General features: G+C 40.0%; 1 protein-coding gene across 1 annotated transcript; it reads right to left on the bottom strand.

Annotated features, from left to right (window-relative positions):
* Window positions 1–1064: 1064 nt before the first annotated feature.
* safb (scaffold attachment factor B) lies at window positions 1065–20055 on the bottom strand. Its single transcript, XM_088425700.1, has 22 exons — window positions 20032–20055; window positions 19771–19954; window positions 19405–19495; window positions 16121–16182; window positions 15783–15971; window positions 15637–15693; window positions 12800–12833; window positions 11635–12043; window positions 11302–11345; window positions 11123–11226; window positions 10116–10265; window positions 9952–10040; window positions 6095–6132; window positions 5663–5739; window positions 5436–5578; window positions 5256–5358; window positions 4656–4852; window positions 4437–4584; window positions 4051–4115; window positions 1874–1932; window positions 1636–1690; window positions 1065–1538 (listed from the first exon to the last, which is right to left on the bottom strand). The coding sequence occupies exons 2-22, from the start codon at window positions 19921–19923 to the stop codon at window positions 1436–1438; spliced, it is 2370 nt and encodes a 789-aa protein (XP_088281826.1). The 5' UTR covers window positions 19924–19954; window positions 20032–20055; the 3' UTR covers window positions 1065–1435.
* Between the last annotated feature and the right edge of the window lie 1612 nt (window positions 20056–21667).

A 21667-nucleotide genomic window follows, 5' to 3' on the forward strand; every position in this document is an offset into this window, starting at 1 on the left:
TGCAGTCTAATAATTCGTTTTGGCTACTGTCTGTATTTCCTATTTTTCTTTATAAAATCTATAAAATGGATGTTGGGGGAAAAAGAACAAGATAAAAACAGATTACACCGACTGCATTGTGTAGCACATATGTTAAAACTAGGTTAAAATCACTATACGATCACGTTAAAAATATTGCTTAAACCCTTTGGAAAAAGACTTGACGTTGCCATATGAACGTGAAACTCTGCAAATCTATTCAAATTACAATTTTATGATTACGCGGGGTATAAAATTCTCTCAAGTTTTGAACATCACTTCAACTGTTGAAATCATGCGGATGCCGTGTGCATACCCCTGGGGAAGTGGGAGTTCAAATGAACCATTCCAAATTCCATGTTGTAAACAGGAATCATTTTGTCTTTAATCTTCGTCAAAGTTCACAGATTTTCAAGTAGGCTTTTCCTTGCTTTCGCTTTTGTCTTCTTGTAGAATCTTAAAACATACTTTTATCGAAAGGTGGTTTCATAGTGAGGGATGTGGAACTCCCAATTGCTCAAGTGCAATAAAATCCTGCATGTTGACAATCGCTATCCCATTACACCTGATTCAAATGATCAGCAAATTCTGTGAAGCCAGAAAAGAACCCTGATATTTGAATTAAGCTTAAAGATATGACAGGTAAACTTAGTGAAAATTAACAGGTTCAAAATTTTCCCAAAATATATATTATTGTTCCTGAAAATGATGGAAAAGTCACCGGAAATGTAAAATTGAAGCATAGAATAACACCTAAAAAAAATCTGCAGACACCAATAGGATGACAGATCAAAAAAAAAAAAAAAAACACCTTACGAAATCACTTCTGTGACAACTTCATATTGTTAGTAGAGGTACCAATGTATTTGAATTCACTGCACCTATGTAATTCTGCAGCGGCAATAAGAATTTAGTTTTAATCATTCAGAATGGATTCCCCCACAATTTACCTTAAAAGTGAGGCCGATCAGATTTTAATCTGGTTGAATTACATGGCACTGCTATGTTGAGCTAAGAACGAAAATGTAATCAATAACATAAGCAGATTTTGGTTAAACTATTTATTACTAGTCACAAACAAGAAATGTAAACATTTGTAGCTGGGAAGGAAATAAAACAGGCTTAGAGGAGATATTAACCTATGTACGTAACTTCATCGAGTAGTAACGCAAATGTGAAAGCTGAGCAAGAAAAGCAGAAGAGGATTAGGTCCATCAACCATGGGTCTATAAAACATTTCAATTTACAACCACAAATAAGACACTCAAGTGACCACAATATGGAAACAAGAGCATCATGGATGGAGAGAAATTCTGACAAAAAGGAAAAAAAAAAATACAAAATTGTTAAATCCTTCCTCTGCTGATTTTTTTTTTTTTTAAAGAGACTCAGTACTTTGTGGTTTCCAGAGGAAAATTCAGAAGCGTCGATTGAAGGCTCCACCTTGCACACCGCCCTGCATGTTTTGTCGGTTGAGCGCGCCCGAAAGCGACTGGGACGAGCTCATGTAGCCTCCGCGACTGATTAAAAAAAAAAAAAAAAAAAACACACACACACACAACTTGTTGAAACATAACTTCATTAATTAAAGCAACGACAAGTCAAAACGTTACACACCCTCCCATGCCTCCACGTCCCCCCATGTGGCTTGGGCCTGGGATACCATCACGACCTAAATATTGATGACAAAAAAAAAAATAGTTGAGATGCTTTTCAGTTTGAATGACAAATCATTACTACTCAAATATTTGATTATAGTGTCAGTGTTGATTATCCCAAGTAAATCACAATAAAAATCAGTAAAGAAGGAAGTAGTTTTTATGTGTATCACAATTGGGTGTCAAAACATTTCTACCTTGCCACGGCCGATCGCCGTCCATCTTCCGACCGGAGTCCCAGTCTCGGCCTCCATCCCTATAACAAACCTCGACTTTAGAAAGAAGAGTGACACTGTTACGCCCACCAAAGATGTTGGCCTAGATACAGGAAACCAACCCTTCATGGCACTAGAAATAATCACACCACGATTACTGTAATTCCCCAAATATAGGGTGCACCTGTGTAAAGGCACACATCCTTTATTTTAGGGTCAGATTCTGGAATTTTCTATGTTAGCATGTACTGGATAAAAGGCACCAACAGTTTGGGGATAATGTAAGAACTAAAGTGAAACAGAATAAATCTAATTTTTCTCATTTCTTTATATTTTTTTGTGTTCAAATATATTTGTGGCAGGTATATTGAGTGAGACCTTTCTTCTTAAAAGCTACTGTAATAATCCTGCATGTGAATAAGGACGGATGTGGGATGCTAATTTACTCTGTTTGATTTTGTGGAAAATACAGTGGTACCTCGGTACTCGACCATAATCCGTTCTGAGGTGGTGGTCGAGCACCGATTTGTTCGAACACCGAAACCAATTTTCCCTTAAGAAATAATGGAAAGTATGTGTGCACAAGTAAATGTGCACAAGCAGTACATGATAAAGATAAATAAAGCATTCTAAACCATTTTGTATAATTTACTTACGTTTTGGAGAGTGGTTGATGGCATAAAGGAATGAATGTGGAGAGGTCGGGAGGGGGGGTTACTCCTTGGAAGGGGAATCCCCTTCCATGTTTACGCTTGGTAACTGCGACGCGAGGTTGGACACTCGTACACCACTTTCATATTTTGCTATAATTTCCTTCTTTAATTCAATAGTGGTCCACGCTGTTTTCCTCTTTGCCTTCACCTTATCACTGTCTTTCTTTGGAGCCATTATTAAGGGCTACAGCAACACAAAAAAGTTTAAATCCGGGAAGAAATACTCGAACAAACTGCGTACGTCTTACTCCGCTGGCGGTCTGAATTGAACTGGCGATTAGCCGCTGGCCGAGAAGGGCCGAGGAGCGCGTTCGGGTCGGCTCGGCTAGTCGAGAACCGAAAATCTGTTCGAGGTCCGATGCATTTTCTACTTGAATTTTTTTGGTCGAGCACCGATTTGGTCGAGTATAGAGGCGGTCGAGTACCGAGGTACCACTGTAGTGCCATAACAACCTCAACTAACACAAGCTGCTGTTAGCTGCAACTCAGACTAACAGTGTCAGACTAAGCGTCAAACATGTACGCCTGCTTAAGACAGTTACATGTCCAGGTGTGTCTGAAGTTTGCTAGGGAGAATTTGGATGATCCAGTGAAGGATTGGGAGGCTCAGTATCATTTGTCCGGATGAAAACCAAATAGAACTTTTTGGTAGAAACTCAACTTGCCGTGTTAGGAGCATGGGGGTGGAAAATTGTTAAAACTGCATTGTCATCCTGTTACCATGGACGACGCCTAAATACATTAGCAATTGTGCACATACCTAAGAAACATGTTCTTTTTCTCTAAGAGGATTACCAATAAAAACTCAGACATGGAATACCAATTTTGCTTTGGGGCTGTTTTTCTGCAAAAGGACCAGGACGATTGAGTAAAGGAAAGAATAAATGGGGCCATGTATTCTGAGATTCCATCAGCAAAGGCATTTAAGATGAGACGTGGCTGTGTCTTTCAGCATGACAATCATGCCCAACACACCACGTGAGCAACAAAGGAGAGTTTTTGTAAGTAGCATTTCAAAACCTTGAAGTGGTTAAGCCAATCTCTGGATCTAAACCCCATAGACAATCTTTGTAGGAATTGAAACATTTGTGTTGCCCAGCGACAGCTCTAAAACTATGCGCTCGAGAAGATCTGCACTGATTAATGAGCTAAAATACCAGCAAAAGTGTGCGAATACCTTGTGAAGACTTACAGAAAACATTTCACTTGTTTTATAGCCTTTGTTGGCAATGGCAAAGAATTGAAATACCGGTAAACATTTTTCAATTTTGGGGCATTTTAGATGTAGTATAGCCTGGTCATATCCACTGAAAATAAAAACAAATTAAGTTAGATTGGGTAGGAAATTTAGGTCTGTAGAGCATACATAATACTACTTTTTTTGTGTTTAACTTGGAGCTCGAAAGATCAGTGACTGTTTTTTATGTATATGGCTAAAAATGTTACCTGTTCATGCGCTTGTCATAGCCTCCGCCACCCCAGGAGTCTCTGCCATGTCTGTCGTTGAAATTCTGCAGGTGCAAACAGTTCCAACAGTTACGCGCAAAAGATTTAAAGAAGGCAAACTATGAAAAGTTGGAAGTTTTATTGTACACACAGTTTTGGTGTTTTGAGTCCTTGTCCCACTATCACATCTATCGTTAAAAAAACAAGTAAGGCTGGTGGGAATTTGCTCTAAATTGCGATAATGCCTGTTCCAATTTTTTTTGCTTGTTTTCAACAGCTCCAAAAAAAAAATTACTCCTTTCAAAAACGATCATCAAATATAAGACTTTTTAGAGCTCCGCAATGTAAAGTTATTTGAAATGGAGAAAGTAGGTCTGTGTTCTTACTGGACCATCCATGCCACGGCCGCCACCCCTCATGTCATTAGGATACCGTCCTCGATCCCTGTGGTCAAAGTCCTGATAACGATCTTGCCGGAAATCTGAACGGTATCGGTCATCCATGTTCATGCGCTTGTCGGGCCAGTCGTCCTTTCTGAGACGTAGAAATTAGTCAGGGGCGGACATTTGAGTGGAAAGACAGTCCCAAAATAAATCAGCCCTAACCTTCCATCCATGTCATAAGGCCTCTTCATGGGGCGCCGATCCTGCTCGAAGCGTAGCTGGTCATGCTGCCTCCGGATCTCCTCGCGCTCCCTCATGATACGTTCCTGCTCCCGGCGCCTCTCATACTCGATTCGCATCCTTTCCCTCTCTAGTAACTGCCGTTCCATGCGGTCCACATCCAGACGTTCCCTCTCGAGCTGAGAAATGCGCAAAAGAAAAGAAAGTTGTACCTGTCAAGAAAGCTGACAGTTGAATCAAGAAGCCCCTTTCACACTGCCCTTACTAAAAGTACTATATTTGAAGGTGCCAACATAGCAGCCTGCCAGAAAGTATAAACAAGTTAACTGGTTTGGACAAGAACTAGACTGCACCGGGCCATGGTGTATTTTGGAGTTACTGGGGGGGGGGGGGGGGGGGGGGGGGGGGGGGGCGGGGACGACGCTGTGGCTTTGCGTGTGCAAAGGACGTCCATTGTCTTTTGTTTCCCACTTTCTTTAAGAAGTTAGAATGTACTCAGGACGTTTTTTGTTCTACCGAGAAAAGTATTCAATTAATAGATCACCGAGTTCTAATAGATGAGAAAACAATTGTGACCCCCACCTCGAGCCAGTGTCTCTTCTTCATCATCATGTGTTTCCGCTCTTCTTTCTCACGAAAAATGCGGATTCGCTCACGCTCTGAGCGGTTGTCCTGACCGCGATCGCTGCAATAAGAGTACAGTTAAATTGCTGTTGGACTTGTGTTAGACTTGGCTTTTTATATCCTCCACATGGCACTTACTTGTATCTGCGTCTCTCCACCTCTCGCATATCACGCTCGCGTTGCCTCTGCCTCTCACGCTCGCGCTGCTCCTTGATCTGGTCGAATGACAAGATGTCTTTCCTCTCCTTACTGCTGGACTTGCGGTCCTGACTCTTCGAGCTCTGGTGGGGAGGAGGTTGGGATTAAGGAGTCAAGTCTATCTTTCACAACGGGGTTAGTGTCTTCCCATCGTTGTAGACACTTACTCGTTCTTTACTTTTGGCTTTGACACTGATGACAGGCTCCCCCTTGGACTTGTCCATAACTACAGTCCTCTCATCCCCTGTTTACACAAACAGCCATGAATTGGTGGCAGTAATTTACAGTGAACCCTCGGCACGATGTGTTTAATCTTTCCCGCCCTCAGAGGCACTCCTCCAAAATTTGTGATTGGCTCCCAGCACGACGTCAATCAATACGGGCAGGAGTAATCCACTCTGCCTCACTCATGCTCCCAGAGCAACATCAACCAAAGAGGGCATGAGTGGTCGATGTTGCGCCAGGAGCCATGTAGTAAATTTTGTCTCATAAATGTGTAAAGGATAAGTACTTTTTACATTTAAAATTTTTTTGGAACCCACATTTAATTGTAAAAAATAAAGATGACTACTTGGGGGTGGGGGTTCACCTTCACATACCTTTGCCATCTTTAACTTCTTCTTCATCCTTTCCAGACCTGCAAAAAATAAGACCATTGTCAGCTATTATTACACTATTACAAAAAACACACATGGTACAGGCTTTTTACATTGTTATAGTTAAGATAAGTTGAGTCAAAAGACACTGGATCATACTAAGAAATGGGAACAATGTCAGCTTCTAAAAGCAGGGCTAACATACCACATACCAATAATTAAGTTTTCTCCATGGGATTTTGCACTTCACTGGATTTGAAGCAGCCCATGGCATAGAGTGTGAGGTGCAAAATACGCATTACATTTACATATTGTTTATTTACAGGCAGCTAGATTTCATGGTCAGATATAGTGGATATACTGTAAGACAATGTTCACATTAAACCTGATCGTTATGTCCATGTCACAAAAACAAATGGGAGTTCTAATGTGAATGAAATACATCTATTCTATGATTAGACTCCGTAGATGAAACATATAGTGCTCCATTTTGCCTGCATCCGCGACGCATAATTTTTGCCATGGGACGCATACTTTCAAATCAACGTGCATCCTCCGGACGCAACAACATTTGATTCACATGAGGCAATTTCGACCAACAGTGGGCACCTGCTATCGATGTGACATACTCTTTGCTGGCTGCCTTATGCTACGTGCACACCTGACGCGAACGAGGCAAAAAAGCGGCGAGTTTTGTAATGTAGTCAATGAAGTTCGCACGACTGGGCACGAATGCGCGTCGGGATGGACGCGAATGGAGTAACACGAATGGCCACGAGAACTGAAATTTTGCCTTCCGCGTGACGTTTTTTTTTTTTTTTTTAAATTACTTTTTTCGCGTTTTGCGTCACGAAAGCCAATCAACTTCGGGAACATTCAACGTCTCAAGCAGGTGCAGGAATGAATCATGGCGGCTGCTTTGCAGTCACCGGGAGCTATCAACACAGCCAGCTGAGCTTTCAATACAAAACAGAGCCAAGCAATAACACTCACCTGGCTCGTAGAAAGGCAGAAGCGAGAACTTGGTACAACTGGTATGTGCAGCGTTTGCTTCCTTTTTTAAAAGCTGTTGAACCGTAGTTACTGTGCTAAGCTAACGATAGTGCAACATTGTCACCTCAGTATTTAGCACGGTATCGGCCACGTGAATGCGACATTGAAACTTTGTTGGGTTTTTTGGCAGACGAGTATTGCCGTAAAGCGAGGGGCACGCAGTGTAAAAGAAAAAAAAAAAAAAAGAAGACTTAAGGTGCTGTCAATGAAAATATTGGCTCTGCCACATCCCCGAAAAGTGAAAGCCCTCAGCAATGTTCTTCTTTCCGGGTCTACCTTAAAGCGCACAGCAAGTTCACCCCACTCCTCTCTCCTCTCTTGGCGTGACAAAAAGTGGACAAAATGTACAACAGCGACAGAAAGCCCCGCGAATGAGCGTAGCAACGTAAATTTTCGTGGTCAGTGTGCACGCAGCATTAGACAATCATGTTCTAACATTCACGTCCTGGTTTGTTTGCTTGAGTTACCACTGTAATATTATAGCAGCTATGCTATAAACATTTTTGATACACGTTCGAGGTAGGATGCTAGCAGTACATCGAGCTCAAGAGGGCAAACCAATTGAACTTACCCCTCATTCATACATAAAGTCGGCTGCCTGGGAGTTTTTCGGCTTTCGAAAATGAGACTCATTGACATGAAATGACAGAATCTATATTGTGCTATTTATTAATACACATAATAGTTGAATGATTGATTTCAAATAAACTACTATTACTCAATGGCAGATCATTTAAAATCAGTCACCTTTCAAAATATTTTTATGCATTTATACTATGAAAATGATTTATATAATCTTCAAAATTTGCTTTTTACCAAAAGATTTTGAATTTATAGATTTTAGAGCTGTCACTTCAATACCGTGATATTTCCGTTCAGGGCTATCTTAACGTCAGATTCTGACATCGTCCCATGGCAACTCACACACATTCAAAATTATTAAATATTTTATAATTGTGAATGATAATCCTCCCAATATGCTGAGATGGACAAACTAGCACACGTTGAATGCTTTGTACATAATATTTAGAAGCTCAATTGAACAGATTTATTTTCCTCTCGTTTGGCATAAATGCACTGAGAAATCTTAGTAATTTTCATTTGGGCAAATTTGTTACATTTTTGTTTAATCTTATTTTATCATGTAAAAGTTATAACATTTATGGCTAGCTTCAAAGAGTAACAGTTGTCCACAAAAAGACGTTTTTCTAACTAATCAAAACTTGTTTTAAAAAAAAAAAAGACACTTTCCTTTTTTATTCTGTCTTGCAAAGCAGACTGAAGTTCTGAGATGATTCTTTGCACATCAGTAGACTGACACAGAAATCTCTTTTGCGTGAATCGAATCATTTTGAATCAAAAATTGATTCTGAATTGAACCGGAGACCCCGAAATCGAATCATGAGACAAAGATTCAATACTCCCAATTTTTGGGACATTTCTGTCGGGGTCCATAGATTTTAGTTTTGTGAGTCCCAGGGACCCAACACTTTCCTGAGGTAAAATGAGCACTGCAAATGCATAATGCATGACATTGAATGACGCGCACAACAGAAGTGTTGCAGCAGCATGCAGCAAGCAGTGTTAATGGAGTAAAAATAATAACGCATGTAGAGGCGCACTGTTTTACCTCTTAGATATAGGAGAGCGATGCAGAGTTAGAAATATTTTGGGAGAAATCAGGCGAGGCTGTACCATAATGAAGATGTCGGATCATTGCCTCACGTAATAAACTGACCAGCGTGTAGTGTAAAGAAAATAATAATGCCTTTGTATGCTTTTAATTTTGAATTGGTTCCCTGAAGTGTGTCAGTGACAACCTTGCCTCACTTGCCACTTCCACACCAACTGCATGGAGGGAAAAACAGGCAGCATATTTGTATTTTCCCATCAGTTTTTCAACGCTTTGATCTTTACATTAAAGGCATTTTAGATCAGTGGGAAAACATTGAAAGAATAAACCAGGGAGCTAAAACTTCACCCAGCTGGTAACATCATGTCAAAATTTGAAATGGCACGCCCAACTCAGTGATCACACTTCCAGAAAAGTGCCATGCCTTGGCTAAAATACAGTGAGTAGAGTGTGGACGAATTTGTCAAAATAATGAAAGCAATACTGCACAAGGATTGAAAATAAACAGTAGGTAAAAAAATATGTATATATACTGCACTACGGTACAATGGGCCCCTGGTTAACGAGATTAATCCGTTCCGCGGTTGGGATCGTAACGCGAATTTGCCGTATGGTGGGCACTCCAAACCTATTTTCAATAGCTTGTTACGGCCATAGTGAGGGTAGCCTAGCCTAGCCTTCTTCGTATTTCTTGATTATCTCCAGCTTCTTTTCCATATAAATCATCTTTTTACTTCTCTCTTTAACATCACTAGCAATCTTGGGACCCATGGCTGACCAATTCAAGTGTCAATTTAGCACTAAAAAGGACTGTAAATACTGTTGGTGCATCCTATACTGTACACGGTAACAGAAAAAAACTGAATTTGACTCTTAAAATTAAGGGTGTGTCATATACTTGGGGAATTACAGTAATTCATGCGCATAGACAGCAAAATCATTTACATAATATGCTCCAGAACATGGTGCAATCAGGGCACTTCTATGACATCATTAACTTTTAAAAACACTCAGTCACTCTGAACATCTTATGGACAACAACACAAACAACTTAGCATTTTTCTTTAATTGTAACATTTTAAAAAATAGGGAGAAACCAAGGCCAAGCCTCCATCACGACTTAAATTTCAATCGGGCAGATTGAGATGGAATTTGAATATGTAGTCAAACTTACTTGGAGTCTGTGGAGTGTCTTCGTTCGCCGCTTGACTTCTTTATATCCGTCTTATCAGCTGGCTTCTTGCCTGCTGGCTCATTTTTAGCCTGCAGTCATAGAAAATATTATGCTTGAAAAAGCATTCACATTTTCACACTATCTTACACAGCAGCCTCACCCACCCGCTCAACAGAGATCATCTTGCCATGCAGCTCAGTTCGATGAAGGTGGCTGACGCACGTGGCGGCCTCTTCTGTGGTGGACATGGTGACGAAGCCATAGCACCGGGCCCCGGGACTCTTAGCGTTGGTCACCACCTTGGCGCCAACAACCTGCACAACAAAGGAACTGTAGCATACCCTCACTACTTCGTGCTTCATCTTTTGCACCCTCAGTGCTTCAAAAACAGCTATATTGCTGAGAGACGCACTGTGAGGGTTTCCTGTAAGCCAAATAGACGAGTTGACTCATCACACATGCCACAGGCACTCTTCCAACGTCGACCTGGAGTGGAGCCCGTAGCTGACCAAACATGACAAGAGGGAAAATTCCAATTGAAATTGAAATTTCAATTTATTACAACAGTGCTCAGTTTCATCCTCACTGTATTGCTTGCGCCGCACGTTCTCACTTGCATGTGAGGTGGAGACTGCTTGCTGGAGCATGTCAACCGCTTAGACAACACTGGCCAGACAGTTAGTCAATCGGCTCACAGGCAATATTAAAAGACATGTGACATGAGGTGATTGACTGGCCAGTCTTGTCCAAACTGTTCTTATACCTTAAGCAGCAGTCTGAGTGAAGCTCACACATGAGTGAGATTGTGCGGTGGAAGGAGTACGGTGAGGACGAAACAGAGCAATGGGAAGATGTTAGCTAGCGTGTGCTTGTAATAAATTAGAATTTTGATTCTACATTTGCTTCACTGCTATTAAACTTGGTCAGCTATGGGTTGCACTCTAGGTCGATGTCCGAGGGCCGTTACTCCGAGGACAAATCTTGCCCTCCGTTTTTCTGGACTACGGCTAAAGGATCAAAATAGGAAGATGTATGTGTGTGCAGTAGTCTGTCTCAGCAAAGGCCTATAGCAAAAGAACAAGTCAGACGAGTGTGTTGCAGTTCACTGCATTAAATACTCAAGGTATCCAGGAAAATCAAGATATTAAATATAGCCAACTTTGCTACTGACCTTGCCATGTTTGCTAAAGAGTGTCTTCAGATCTGTCGCCCTGGTAGTGGAAGCAAGACCGCTGACCCACAGATTCCTGCTGCCTGTAGCAGAACTCGGAGCAGCTAAAGCACCCACATAAATATGAAATCATGAGCATGTGATCGGCAAGGTGTGAATGTTCTCATGTTACTACTCACCCTTTTCGTTCTTTGCCTCTTCCTTAGCATCTTTGTCTTCAGAACTAAAGACAAATTCAGACAACAACGAGTGAGGACATTAACATGTACTTCTTTTGTGTCTTTCAGGAAAAAAAAAAGTGTCAAGGCTGATCCCTTTGTGGGTATTTATCAGTGAGTAAACAGGACTTCCACCGATTGGATAATGAAGTGTAGAAGTGAAGGGAGTGGGATAAGGCAAATGTACTGAATTGTTTTACCGCCTTGAAAACAGCATCCAATTCTTACTAGCAGAAAAGCGCCAATGCAAGAGAGATAGCCATTTCGGTTTCTAGTAGACAGAAAGCAACAAACCTCTTGTTCTGATCTTCGCCCTCTAAAGAGGACGACTCTTTCACTGCCGAGGCTGAATCCGCAGTCGCATTTTCTTCTGTCTTCTCATCCTCATCGCCTTTCTTAGAACCCAATTCTGAACCGACCATTTCAACCCCAACATTCTGTTCGTTTATACTAACAGCTTGCAAGCCCTTTTTAGTGTCCAATGTCTCTTCTGGGGCCTTCTCCTCATCCCCGGCCTCGATGGTGTCCGTCTCAAGAGCCTCCTGGTAGATTTCCGTGTCGGCTTTGGCACCCGTGTCAGCAGACACATTGTCTTCCCCGCCGGCGGTGGCAGCCTGTTCTTCATCGATGCTGGTCCCATGGCTCGGGTGGCAGTCTTCGATAAGCGGCTCAGATAAACAAGACCCAGCTACTTGGTCATGTTCTACAGGTTTAACAGGAATAGAATGGCACAGAGTTTAATCACTTCTGAAAAAAAGCAATTGTTAAGGAGGAAGTGGCAAGGCCTTGATTAGGAACGTCAAGACCGTCTGCTTGTGCTCCTAGAACCGTGCATTGTGCTGAAGTAGACCCTATGGAGAGACTGGAATGAAGCCCAAAGGTAATATAATAACCAAGAACTAACTGTTTTGCCTCGCAGGTTGAGAAAGCTGTTCACCTGATCCAAAGCAATGTCCATGATGAAGGGAGTCACAAGATTAGTGTCATTTCACTGGGTGTACTTGAAACAGTCCTTTCGCTTGGCTTTACAGTGTCCTTGGAGCAAAACTTCAACTGAAGTCCAACAGTTTCATATCCTGATGAGAGCTTGGGAAAGAGTATTGCCAAAAGATGCCCGTGGCTCTGATGGATCTTCACGTCTGCCATCTTCAAGTGAACATCTACCTGGAACACTGCAAGCAGCCTGCAACGGCTCACCCTGACTCTCATTGTCTGATTGCTGTCAACGTGTGCCAAAATGGTCACCTTTTGGCCAGAAAGATAGTTACTGGGCCATTTTTTACAACTTCAAAAACCTATGTTGACCAAATTTCAACACAGAGCCAGCAATCCTCTTTGGGCTCCCAGTCTCTCTTTTTCTCTCGCTCTCGTTGAAATTAAAGGGTAGTGTTTGCATTCCACACTAACACTACAAAAGCAAACAAAAAAGGAACATTTTCTGCCCCTTTCTACATATTACCTGTTTCGGCTAATAGTTCCTCAGCATCGGCAGTCTGAAATCCAAACAAAAGGTGGGAGGTTATTCTAACATCTATTCTAACAACATGTTTGTTTGTTTCAAACGTGCGCCCAATACACGGCAACACAGAAAAACCAGAATTTGACCCTAAAATGAGGGTCCATTCTCTATACACAGGTGCATCCTACATTAAGGGAATAGCTAATAGAAGCTTTCTACTCTATTTTAGATTACATCATTCTAATTGTATATGACATAGATTGACAGTAACTGAAGACATATTTGCTAAAATTTTTTGTAATAAAACTGGATTGCAAAGCATCTCAGTAATTTTATACAACTTAAAAAAATGAAGACATTGGAAAAATGTTTGTTATGTCACTATTATTTTGTTCAATGCAAAGGTTATTGTGCAATGGTGCTCCAACTCGTATTCCTCAACATAGGGTATATGAGCACATTGCAGGGGATATGCAGTAACTAATCAAAGCTGGGATTAAATAAAACAAAACTGCATACTATGACCTATAATTCTCGTTTAATGTTTTAACACTTGTTTAGAGGGGAGAAATATAAAAGTGCTCCAGCTTTTTTTTTTTTAATAGTAAATGTTTTAAGAATTATACGGCATGTACAACAAGCAGGGGTATTCTTTATTGAATTCAGTGGCATATGAACCACTACAATGAAAGACAGAAGCTTAGTTACTCGATTAGATATTATAAAGTGATCTAACCCGCATCAATCTTCTTGAAGTCAACTTTTACAGATCGATCGAAAGCCCACATTGTTTGGATATTTGCAGTTATTGGTTATAAATGCATTGCTACTTTTTCCTGTCTGAGTTCAATGTTCGACTGCATTTGAACTCAAACCTGTGCTGCTTTATACAGACAGGATAACTGTCTACTTTTTAGTGTCCAGCAATTGACAAAAATGTGTTTTAATGACAATGCAAATAACTGAATAACACTATGGGCCGCACTTAACAGGACCCTTATCCCTTTTGTTGTCACTACTGTATTAGGAAATATCTCAGTCGCAGCTGAAAAATGAGCCTGACTCTTCTTTTATCTTGTGAGACATCTTGTTCAGTGTGATTTGTGCCTTGTCCCATTCCTAAAAATTACCATATTTTCCGCACTATAAGGCGCACCATCAATGAATGGTCAAGTTTCTAAAAAATGTCATATATAAGACACACCGGATTATTAGGCGCACATAGAGTTGAAACCATAGTACTGGCTGGGGTTGCATTATGCATCCACTAGATAGAGTTGTGTTACGCAGCCGCTAGATGGTGCTTGACTAAATGGAATGTATTATAAACAATCAGCAAAGTCATCAAACTTTATTAATAAAATATAAACTTTATTCATACAATATAAGCGTTGTATGGATATTGTACGAAGAAATATTTGTTATTAAATAAAAAATGATAAAACAGAGAATGCGTTATTGGTAATTGCTATTTAACTACTAAACAGGAGCCGCAGAGCGCAGAATAGCTCCAGATCCAGCCATGCACACGTGAATGTGCGGCGCCGCAATTCTTTTGATTTTCCCCTCAGCATGCATTATATATTTTTGACCAGCTATTTCGTTATGGAGCACAAAGAAGTTACGAATAAACGAAAGTCAGGGAAAGTCAAATGACAAACATGCAACGGTATGAGTGAGGAGCCAAGCGCAGGTGAAGGCCTAGCGCCGCCGTCTATTTTTTTCCTCGGCATGCATTCAATATTTTCAACCTGCTATTTCATTATGGAGCACAAAGAAGTTACGAATAAACGAAAGTCAGGGAAATTCAAACGACAAACAACGGTATGAGTGGGGGGCCAAGCGCAGGTGAATGCGTGGCGCCGCTGCCTTTTTAATTTTTTCCTCCGCCATGCATTATATATTTTTGACCCACTATTTCGATATAGAGTACAAAGAAGTTACGAACAAACGAAAGTCAGGGAAATTTAAACGACAAACATGAGTGTGGTGCCACACACTCTTAGGTCCTCAAAAAAAAAAAAAAAATCTGGTTACGCCTGCAAATCAAGTTAATTAATCGCGCTGGGCCGAGTCGGCTTTAACACCGTCGGGCCAGATTGGTTTGGACTGGATTTTTTAGGCATAAACTATAGGTTACGCAGTCAGCACATGATATGATCCATATGTAAGGCACACCGGATTATAAGGCGTATCGTCAGATTTTTTTTTTTTTTTTAATCAGGCTTTTGGGTGTGTCTTATAGTGCGGAAAATACGGTACTCTTATTGGCAAAAGGAACGTCAAGTCAAAATAAACATCCACCTCCTTATGTATTGGGTATATTAGGAGCAGGTTCACATGACTGTGGGTTTTGATTTATTAAACTAGCAACTTTACAGCGTCTAGCTAGTTAGCTGCCTCGCTAGCCAGGTTAGCATGCTAGTTACTCAACAACACTCAACAGAGGAAGGCTGAAAGCAAGATTTGTAACCTAAACCTCAGAACATTGACACAAACCAGGAGTGCATCACGTTGCCTTGCCTCTAATGAATTCCCCTGAGCTTTAGTAACAAGAACCCTTCAAACACTCATTGTTAACAGGTGTACATGAGTGCATCCCAAGACCCTGAAAAGATACGCTCATTGACTATGAGTTTTGATAAATGTAAAAAAAACAAAAACAAAAAAAAAAAGACAAACTTTGTTACTCTGTTTTGCAAAGCAGCCTGAAGTAGTTTGGTGATTTTTTTTTGCACGTCTATAGATTGAAGCTGAAATATTTTTTAATTGAATTCTTGAAATTCTGAACCCTATCAGAAACCCAAAAATCGGAATGGAGGGAGGGGGGTACTTACCACATAAATGGAAGAACACAACATATCTTCCTCTTCCAGCGCCCCAGAGTCATCCAACTGACGAAAACAAGATTAGTATTAAAGGCACACATCTAGTAGATGAGGACTTAGTGTCAATTAGAGTTTTTCAATTAGTGTTTCTCAACCTGTCTTGCTTCATCTTCAGAATCGATGGTGACATCGTCGTCGTCATCACCCAGGTGGTCATCTTCATCTTCGCCAATGAAATTCCCCAACTCCTCCGCATCCTGTTCTGGCAAGCCGTTGTCATTGTCAGCCTCATCCAGCACATTCATGTCAAGGATGTCCATGTCCTGGATGTTCTCATGTTCGTACTAAATAGGAAGGCAGCACATTTAGCTTGATAACTTCACTGTCTGAAAGAGATATGTCTGAGTTTGATGGCTGAAACGGGGTAAGGGCTGGAAGCAGGGGGTTTTGGGGGGAGTAACGAGGGTTAAAAAAAAAAAAAAACAATACCTACATGACCATCACGAGATTCGTCTTCCAAATTACTATCCCCAGGTTCAGTGCCTTGCAAAACATCTGGGGATAAAGTACAAGAAAGGTCTGAAATATGGGTAATAAACATTTGAGTCAGCCTGGTTTGTTCAAAAGTGATTTAGAAGAAACTGTCTTCATCAAAATGTGCAATTACTTACGTCTATTCAAAATAATCTGACTGCTTTCGCCAGATGATACAGACCACTCAAGCGATGGTAGCTAAGGGCTTAGTGCTAGATGTTGCGATAAATGCTGGCAAGAGAACTGTGTGTTGCTTACATCGGGAGAGGCAACTCTCTACGGTCGTAAAGATTTGTGAGTCAAGTTAGCAGTTGTCGGACACGCTTACTACGCCTTTCAACCCAGTTCATTCGATTCACACCGTCCCCATTTTATATTATTGCACTTATTTGTGAGAAGTGTGCTTCCATTCTTCTCATTCCAATTATAATTTTCCCACAATTCCCTGTTTTCCACCCCAAAAATCCCATTGACGTTTACATTTCATATTTACAGCTTTCACATTTCATATTTTGCTCATTCATCCTAGGGATCATTGCCATCATTCCAGGTATTCATCTTTTCCAATATTTTCTCATAATGCCATATTTTTCACCCTTTTACAAATCCACAATTTATTTCCAATGAAGGCTTCCCATTCCATTCCCAATGGGAGATATAACATTTCAAATGTTCAGCTTTCCCATTTCATGTTCACGACATTTAACTCATTCAAATCGCCTTATGGATCATTCCCATCATACCACCACAATTTCCACTTTTCTCAGTTTTCCCTTGTAACGTCTACATTATTTAGTTTATTCAAATGTTTCCGACTTTGTATGTTAAAGATTGTTCTTTCCACTGCCATACACTCCCTTTTCACCTATTGATTTTGCCATTTGCCATTTGAATACCCACACAATTTCCACTTGTTTGTTTTTACCCAGTATCTTCTATATTTGGCCTATTCAAACCGTTAAAATTCAAACCTTAAATGTTAATGATTGTTCTTTCCACTGTCATATACTTCCTTTTATCCATCAATTAATGTTTTTGCAATTCGAATACCCGCACAATTTCCACTTTTTTCAGTTTTTCTCTTGTATCTCTCTATTGTTTGGCCAATTCAAACCGTTCCAACTGTAATATTCACATTTTTTCACAGATTCAACCCAGTCAATGTCATTCCACCATTCAGCGCCTCTCCCTTCAGTGCTTAGGTAATCACACGCAATTTTTCAGGACTTGCACATATTCTAGTTTCATATTAATATTAGGTATGGTATGGTTTATTTTAAAGTTCCCACCATGTTGGGCTATATGTTTTACTGTTGTGCAGTACATTAACAGGCAGCGCAGAGCATTTACAGGTAACACATTCTCCTGCGTAGTCCATTTCAAAAACTACTGTGAAAAGGAACTTGTGCGGTGAAGTGATGAAAAATATTGTGGTTTTCCAATCGCATGAGATCTCATTGTACAAGCTTTAGTCTCATCCCTGATTCCACATTGAATAGATTTCTCAACAAAGAAAACAGCAAACAAGTCTAAATAAAATGCAAAATTTCAATGAAAAAAAGCAGAGAAAATTATAATAAGTGCTTATTTTACCCCTGACAACTGCTGGGTCCCAGAGACTTGCAAAACTAAAAAACTATGGGTCTCAACAGATATGTTTGGAGTCCCAAAAATTCAAGATTCAAAAAGCATTTACAAGATGTGAGCATAAACCAACAACCAATATTAAAAAATGTCAAAGTGAAAATATAGTACAGTGGACCCCCATGTTACGAGATAATTCCGTTCCGCGGTTGGGGTCGTAAGGCGAATTTCTCGTATGACGGGAAATCCACACCTATGTTAGACAGCTAATGCGTTTAGAATCCCAAGTAAAAACATCAAAATTGTACCATATTTTCCGCACTAAGCCGCACCGGATTACAAGGCGCACCATAAATGAATGGCCGAGTTTGTATTAAAAAAAAAAAAAAAAAAAGCCATATATAAGGCGCACCAGATTATAAGGCGCACATAGAGTTGAAACCACAGTACTGGCTGGGGTTGCATTATGCATCCACTAGATAGAGTTGCGTTATGCAGTCACTGGTGCTTTACTAAAGGGAATGTACTAAAAACAATTAGCAAAGTCATCTAATTTTATTAATAGAATATAAACGTTATTCATACAATAATTAATAATAATAAATAAATAACTGGTTCTTGATTTCAGCATGAGAAAAGCCTCTACTTTTTAATCACCCTCATATATAATTTACTAAATGGCATTGTGTTTCTCACTTGATGCCTAATATATACCGTGCTAGCTGACAATTGAGACCCATTTTGAAAAATTTGCAAAATAAATTCGGTTTGAAATGACCGAAAATGACATTTTGAATGTTAATTGATTAAAATTTACGAATTGATTTAAATGTGTCAAGTTTTTGCCATGTCCTGGGTAAATTTGTGTTATTTACTTTATTTTTATATTGTTATTATTTCTAAGTATCACGCCATGAAGCCTTGTTTATATACAGCCTGTTAAAAAAAAGGGCAATGACTAGACATGATTGACCAAACATGATGAATAATTGCAATTAATAATCTTGATTTCAATAATACACAACATAATCATGATTATTAATTTTGGCCATAATTGTGCATCCCTAACTAACATACACATTCACACACGTTTGTGTGGCTATACTTGTGAAGGTATTTATTGACGTAATGAATTTCCTAGGTCCTAAGCCTAACCGACAGCAATGATTACCTCAACCCAATTCAAACCTATAATTTAAAGCAAGTCTTGAACCTCAAAAAGAGTAATGAATAAGTGAGGACATAAATGTCCACAAAATTTCCTCACTCTGTGGTAGAAAACTCAAAACATAAAATGTAAAGGAACACACACTAACGGCGATATTTGTGAGGACATTCTTTGGTGTGTTAGTGTGTTAGGTAAATGAGTTGTCAGTGTGAGCGCGTTGAGTCCATGAGTATGTTAGAAAAGTGCACTGTCCATTTTCCATTGATGCATTTGCTAGTATTTAAACCTAATTTTAACCATCAGAAATGACTGCCTAACCCTTACCCAATTCAAAGCGACATTATACTCGAAAAGCAAGTCATGACCCCCCAAAAGAGGCCTAAACAGGTGAGGACAACAAAATGATCTCACTATGTAGGTAGAAAAGCAAAATCGGTTCTATTAAGTATAACCGTAAGGGAACACACACACAGCAATATCATAACCAATACCTCTTGCAGCACGTCTTGGTGTAGCTTTCTTCGACGTTGGCTCCACTGTTAGCACAATTGCGTCCGGATTTCCACCCTCCTCTTCTATAGCCTGCGTGTTTGGATTAAAATCCAGACAGCATTTCCGTCACAATATTACAACAACCAGGCCAACAAAATCAACATTCATTTTAGAAGGAAGAGCCTTGTAACGCAAGCTAATCGCTATAGCTTCATTAGCACGGTGGCGTCTATTAGCCAGTTAGCAAGAATAGCTTCTCGACACGTGAGCGTATAATAATTAAGTCGCTTTGTGTAATAAAAGGCTAACTGGAAGCTTATTCCTGTTGCATCCCCATTTGTATTTATTAAATACCAAATTGAGACCTTTTTCAGGCGCTCCGACAGTGCGCTCTTATTGCCAGCGGCATCCAGATTCCGTTTCTTGAGCTCGGCCTTCAAATCAATAACTCGCAAGTCCGCCAGTTTGCGGACCTCAGCGCCTTCCACAATTTCATTCTCTGTTGATGAATCAGCCATCGTTTTGAAGTGGAGAAGCGCTCACTCCTGCCTGTAGGAAAAGGTAGCCCCCTAAAAATAAATAAAAATAAAACGCTATTTATGCGAAGCAACAGCGTGCAACTCGACCTCAAAATGGAGTCCTCAGTTTTTAGTGCGTAGCTGTGTGCGTGTGTGTTATTATGGCGCACGCGCAGTGGAAATACAGTGCGGGGTACTTGATGGCCACTCTGGGAAACCATTACAGTTCTGGAATCAATTTCACACGTACATATTTGTATAATATAGGCTCAATATATGCAGTGTGTGATGCGTTTCGCAAAATCAGGCTTATGTGTACCAAAATTAAAAGACATCCATCCATTCATTTTCCATGGCCGCTTGTCCTCGCTAGGGTTGCTTGACTAGGTCACCACGGCACTTTTCGGGCTGTAATAGCTGAGCTGACATCCGACCAATAGCAGGGCACTTAAAGACAAACAACCACTTAAACTCACACTCAGGAATATTTTGGGTGCCCAATATTTCTACTATGAATATTTTTGAAAATGTGAGAGGAAACCCGAGCAACTGGAGAAAAGCCAAAAAGTCACAGGGAGAACATGGAAACTCCAAACAGCTGGCCGGAAAGAGTCGGAAACGAACAGCCGACCACTGCATTGCAAGGGGGACATGCTAACCATTCTTCTACAGTGCCTAAATTACACTACATATTTCATTTTAAAAAAGTGTTCCAATTTCACACGATGTGTATCTATATGCACTTATAAAAAGAGGATACCTGGCTCGTGATTGTTTTGCAACATAGATTGCTTATACATAGTAGAGTTTGCACACATTCAGTTAAAAAGAAAACTAATGTAGACTTGTGAGAGAAAGATACTGGTTATAAAGACTACGTTTGCTAAAAGCGTCTGCAAAAGGTAATTTATTTCCTCATGCTGTACAACATTTTTACATGCACCCTCTAGTTCAGTGGTTCTCAAATGGGGGTACAGGTACCCCGGGGGTACTTGAAGGAACTCCAGGGGGTACTCGAGATTTCAAAGGAAAACATGCAAAAATACATTAAAAATAATTATTGAAGTTATTAAATGTTTTAGGAAAATACAAGTTCATAAAAGAAATGTTATGTTCAATATAAGTTCAATTTCATTATTTTAAAGAGCCAGATTCTTCCCTATACTAGAATGCTTCGACCCAACTCGTCATGTGCCACCTTTGGTTACCTGTCAAGTTAATGGTTTATTTTGTGAACGGATCTCCACTATGGTCCCAAAGGAGGACTCTTTAGGTTGAATATTTTTTTGTAAACAAATATTTATTTATATTTACTGTATTTCTTTTTGAGAACAGATCTGACACTTCGCTGATAATTTTTTGTGGATCAATACAAATGAGGTTTGAAAGGGTCTAAAGTTTAATAAATCAGACACTTATGACATGTTTTAAGTCTTTTATTTTTTTATTTATTTTTTACCCCAAAATGTTTTGCACTGGGTAAGTGGTTCTTGGAAAAATACATTTTCACAGGGATTATGTCACTGAAAAAAGGTTGAAAACCCCTGTTGTAGTTAATTTTGCGCTGGAGGGTCACATCAAATCTATTTCGTCAATTTACAGCCTTTCACTTAGCATCACATGTCTAATTTTGATTTGTCTGATGATTGACATGATCTCTCTTCTCTCCCTCCCTCCCTCCCTCCCTCCCTCCCTTATAAATGCATATATATATATATATATATATATATATATATATATATAT

The sequence above is a fragment of the Hippichthys cyanospilos genome, chromosome 10 (genome assembly GCF_059441005.1).
Source record: "Hippichthys cyanospilos isolate Australia breed blue-spotted pipefish chromosome 10, RoL_Hcya_1.0, whole genome shotgun sequence".
Classification (NCBI taxonomy): Eukaryota; Metazoa; Chordata; class Actinopteri; order Syngnathiformes; family Syngnathidae; genus Hippichthys; species Hippichthys cyanospilos.

Bases quoted from the DNA above. Each gene is read 5' to 3' on its own strand.
- safb (XM_088425700.1), bottom strand. From the start codon at position 19,923: ATGGCTGATTCATCAACAGAGAATGAAATTGTGGAAGGCGCTGAGGTC. The intron at 19,496-19,770 runs GTCTCAATTTGG...CCAAACACGCAG, and splicing joins TGTCGGAGCGCCTGAAAAAG to GCTATAGAAGAGGAGGGTGG. The intron at 5,740-6,094 runs GTATGTGAAGGT...TTGTGTAAACAG, and splicing joins AGAAGTTAAAGATGGCAAAG to GGGATGAGAGGACTGTAGTT.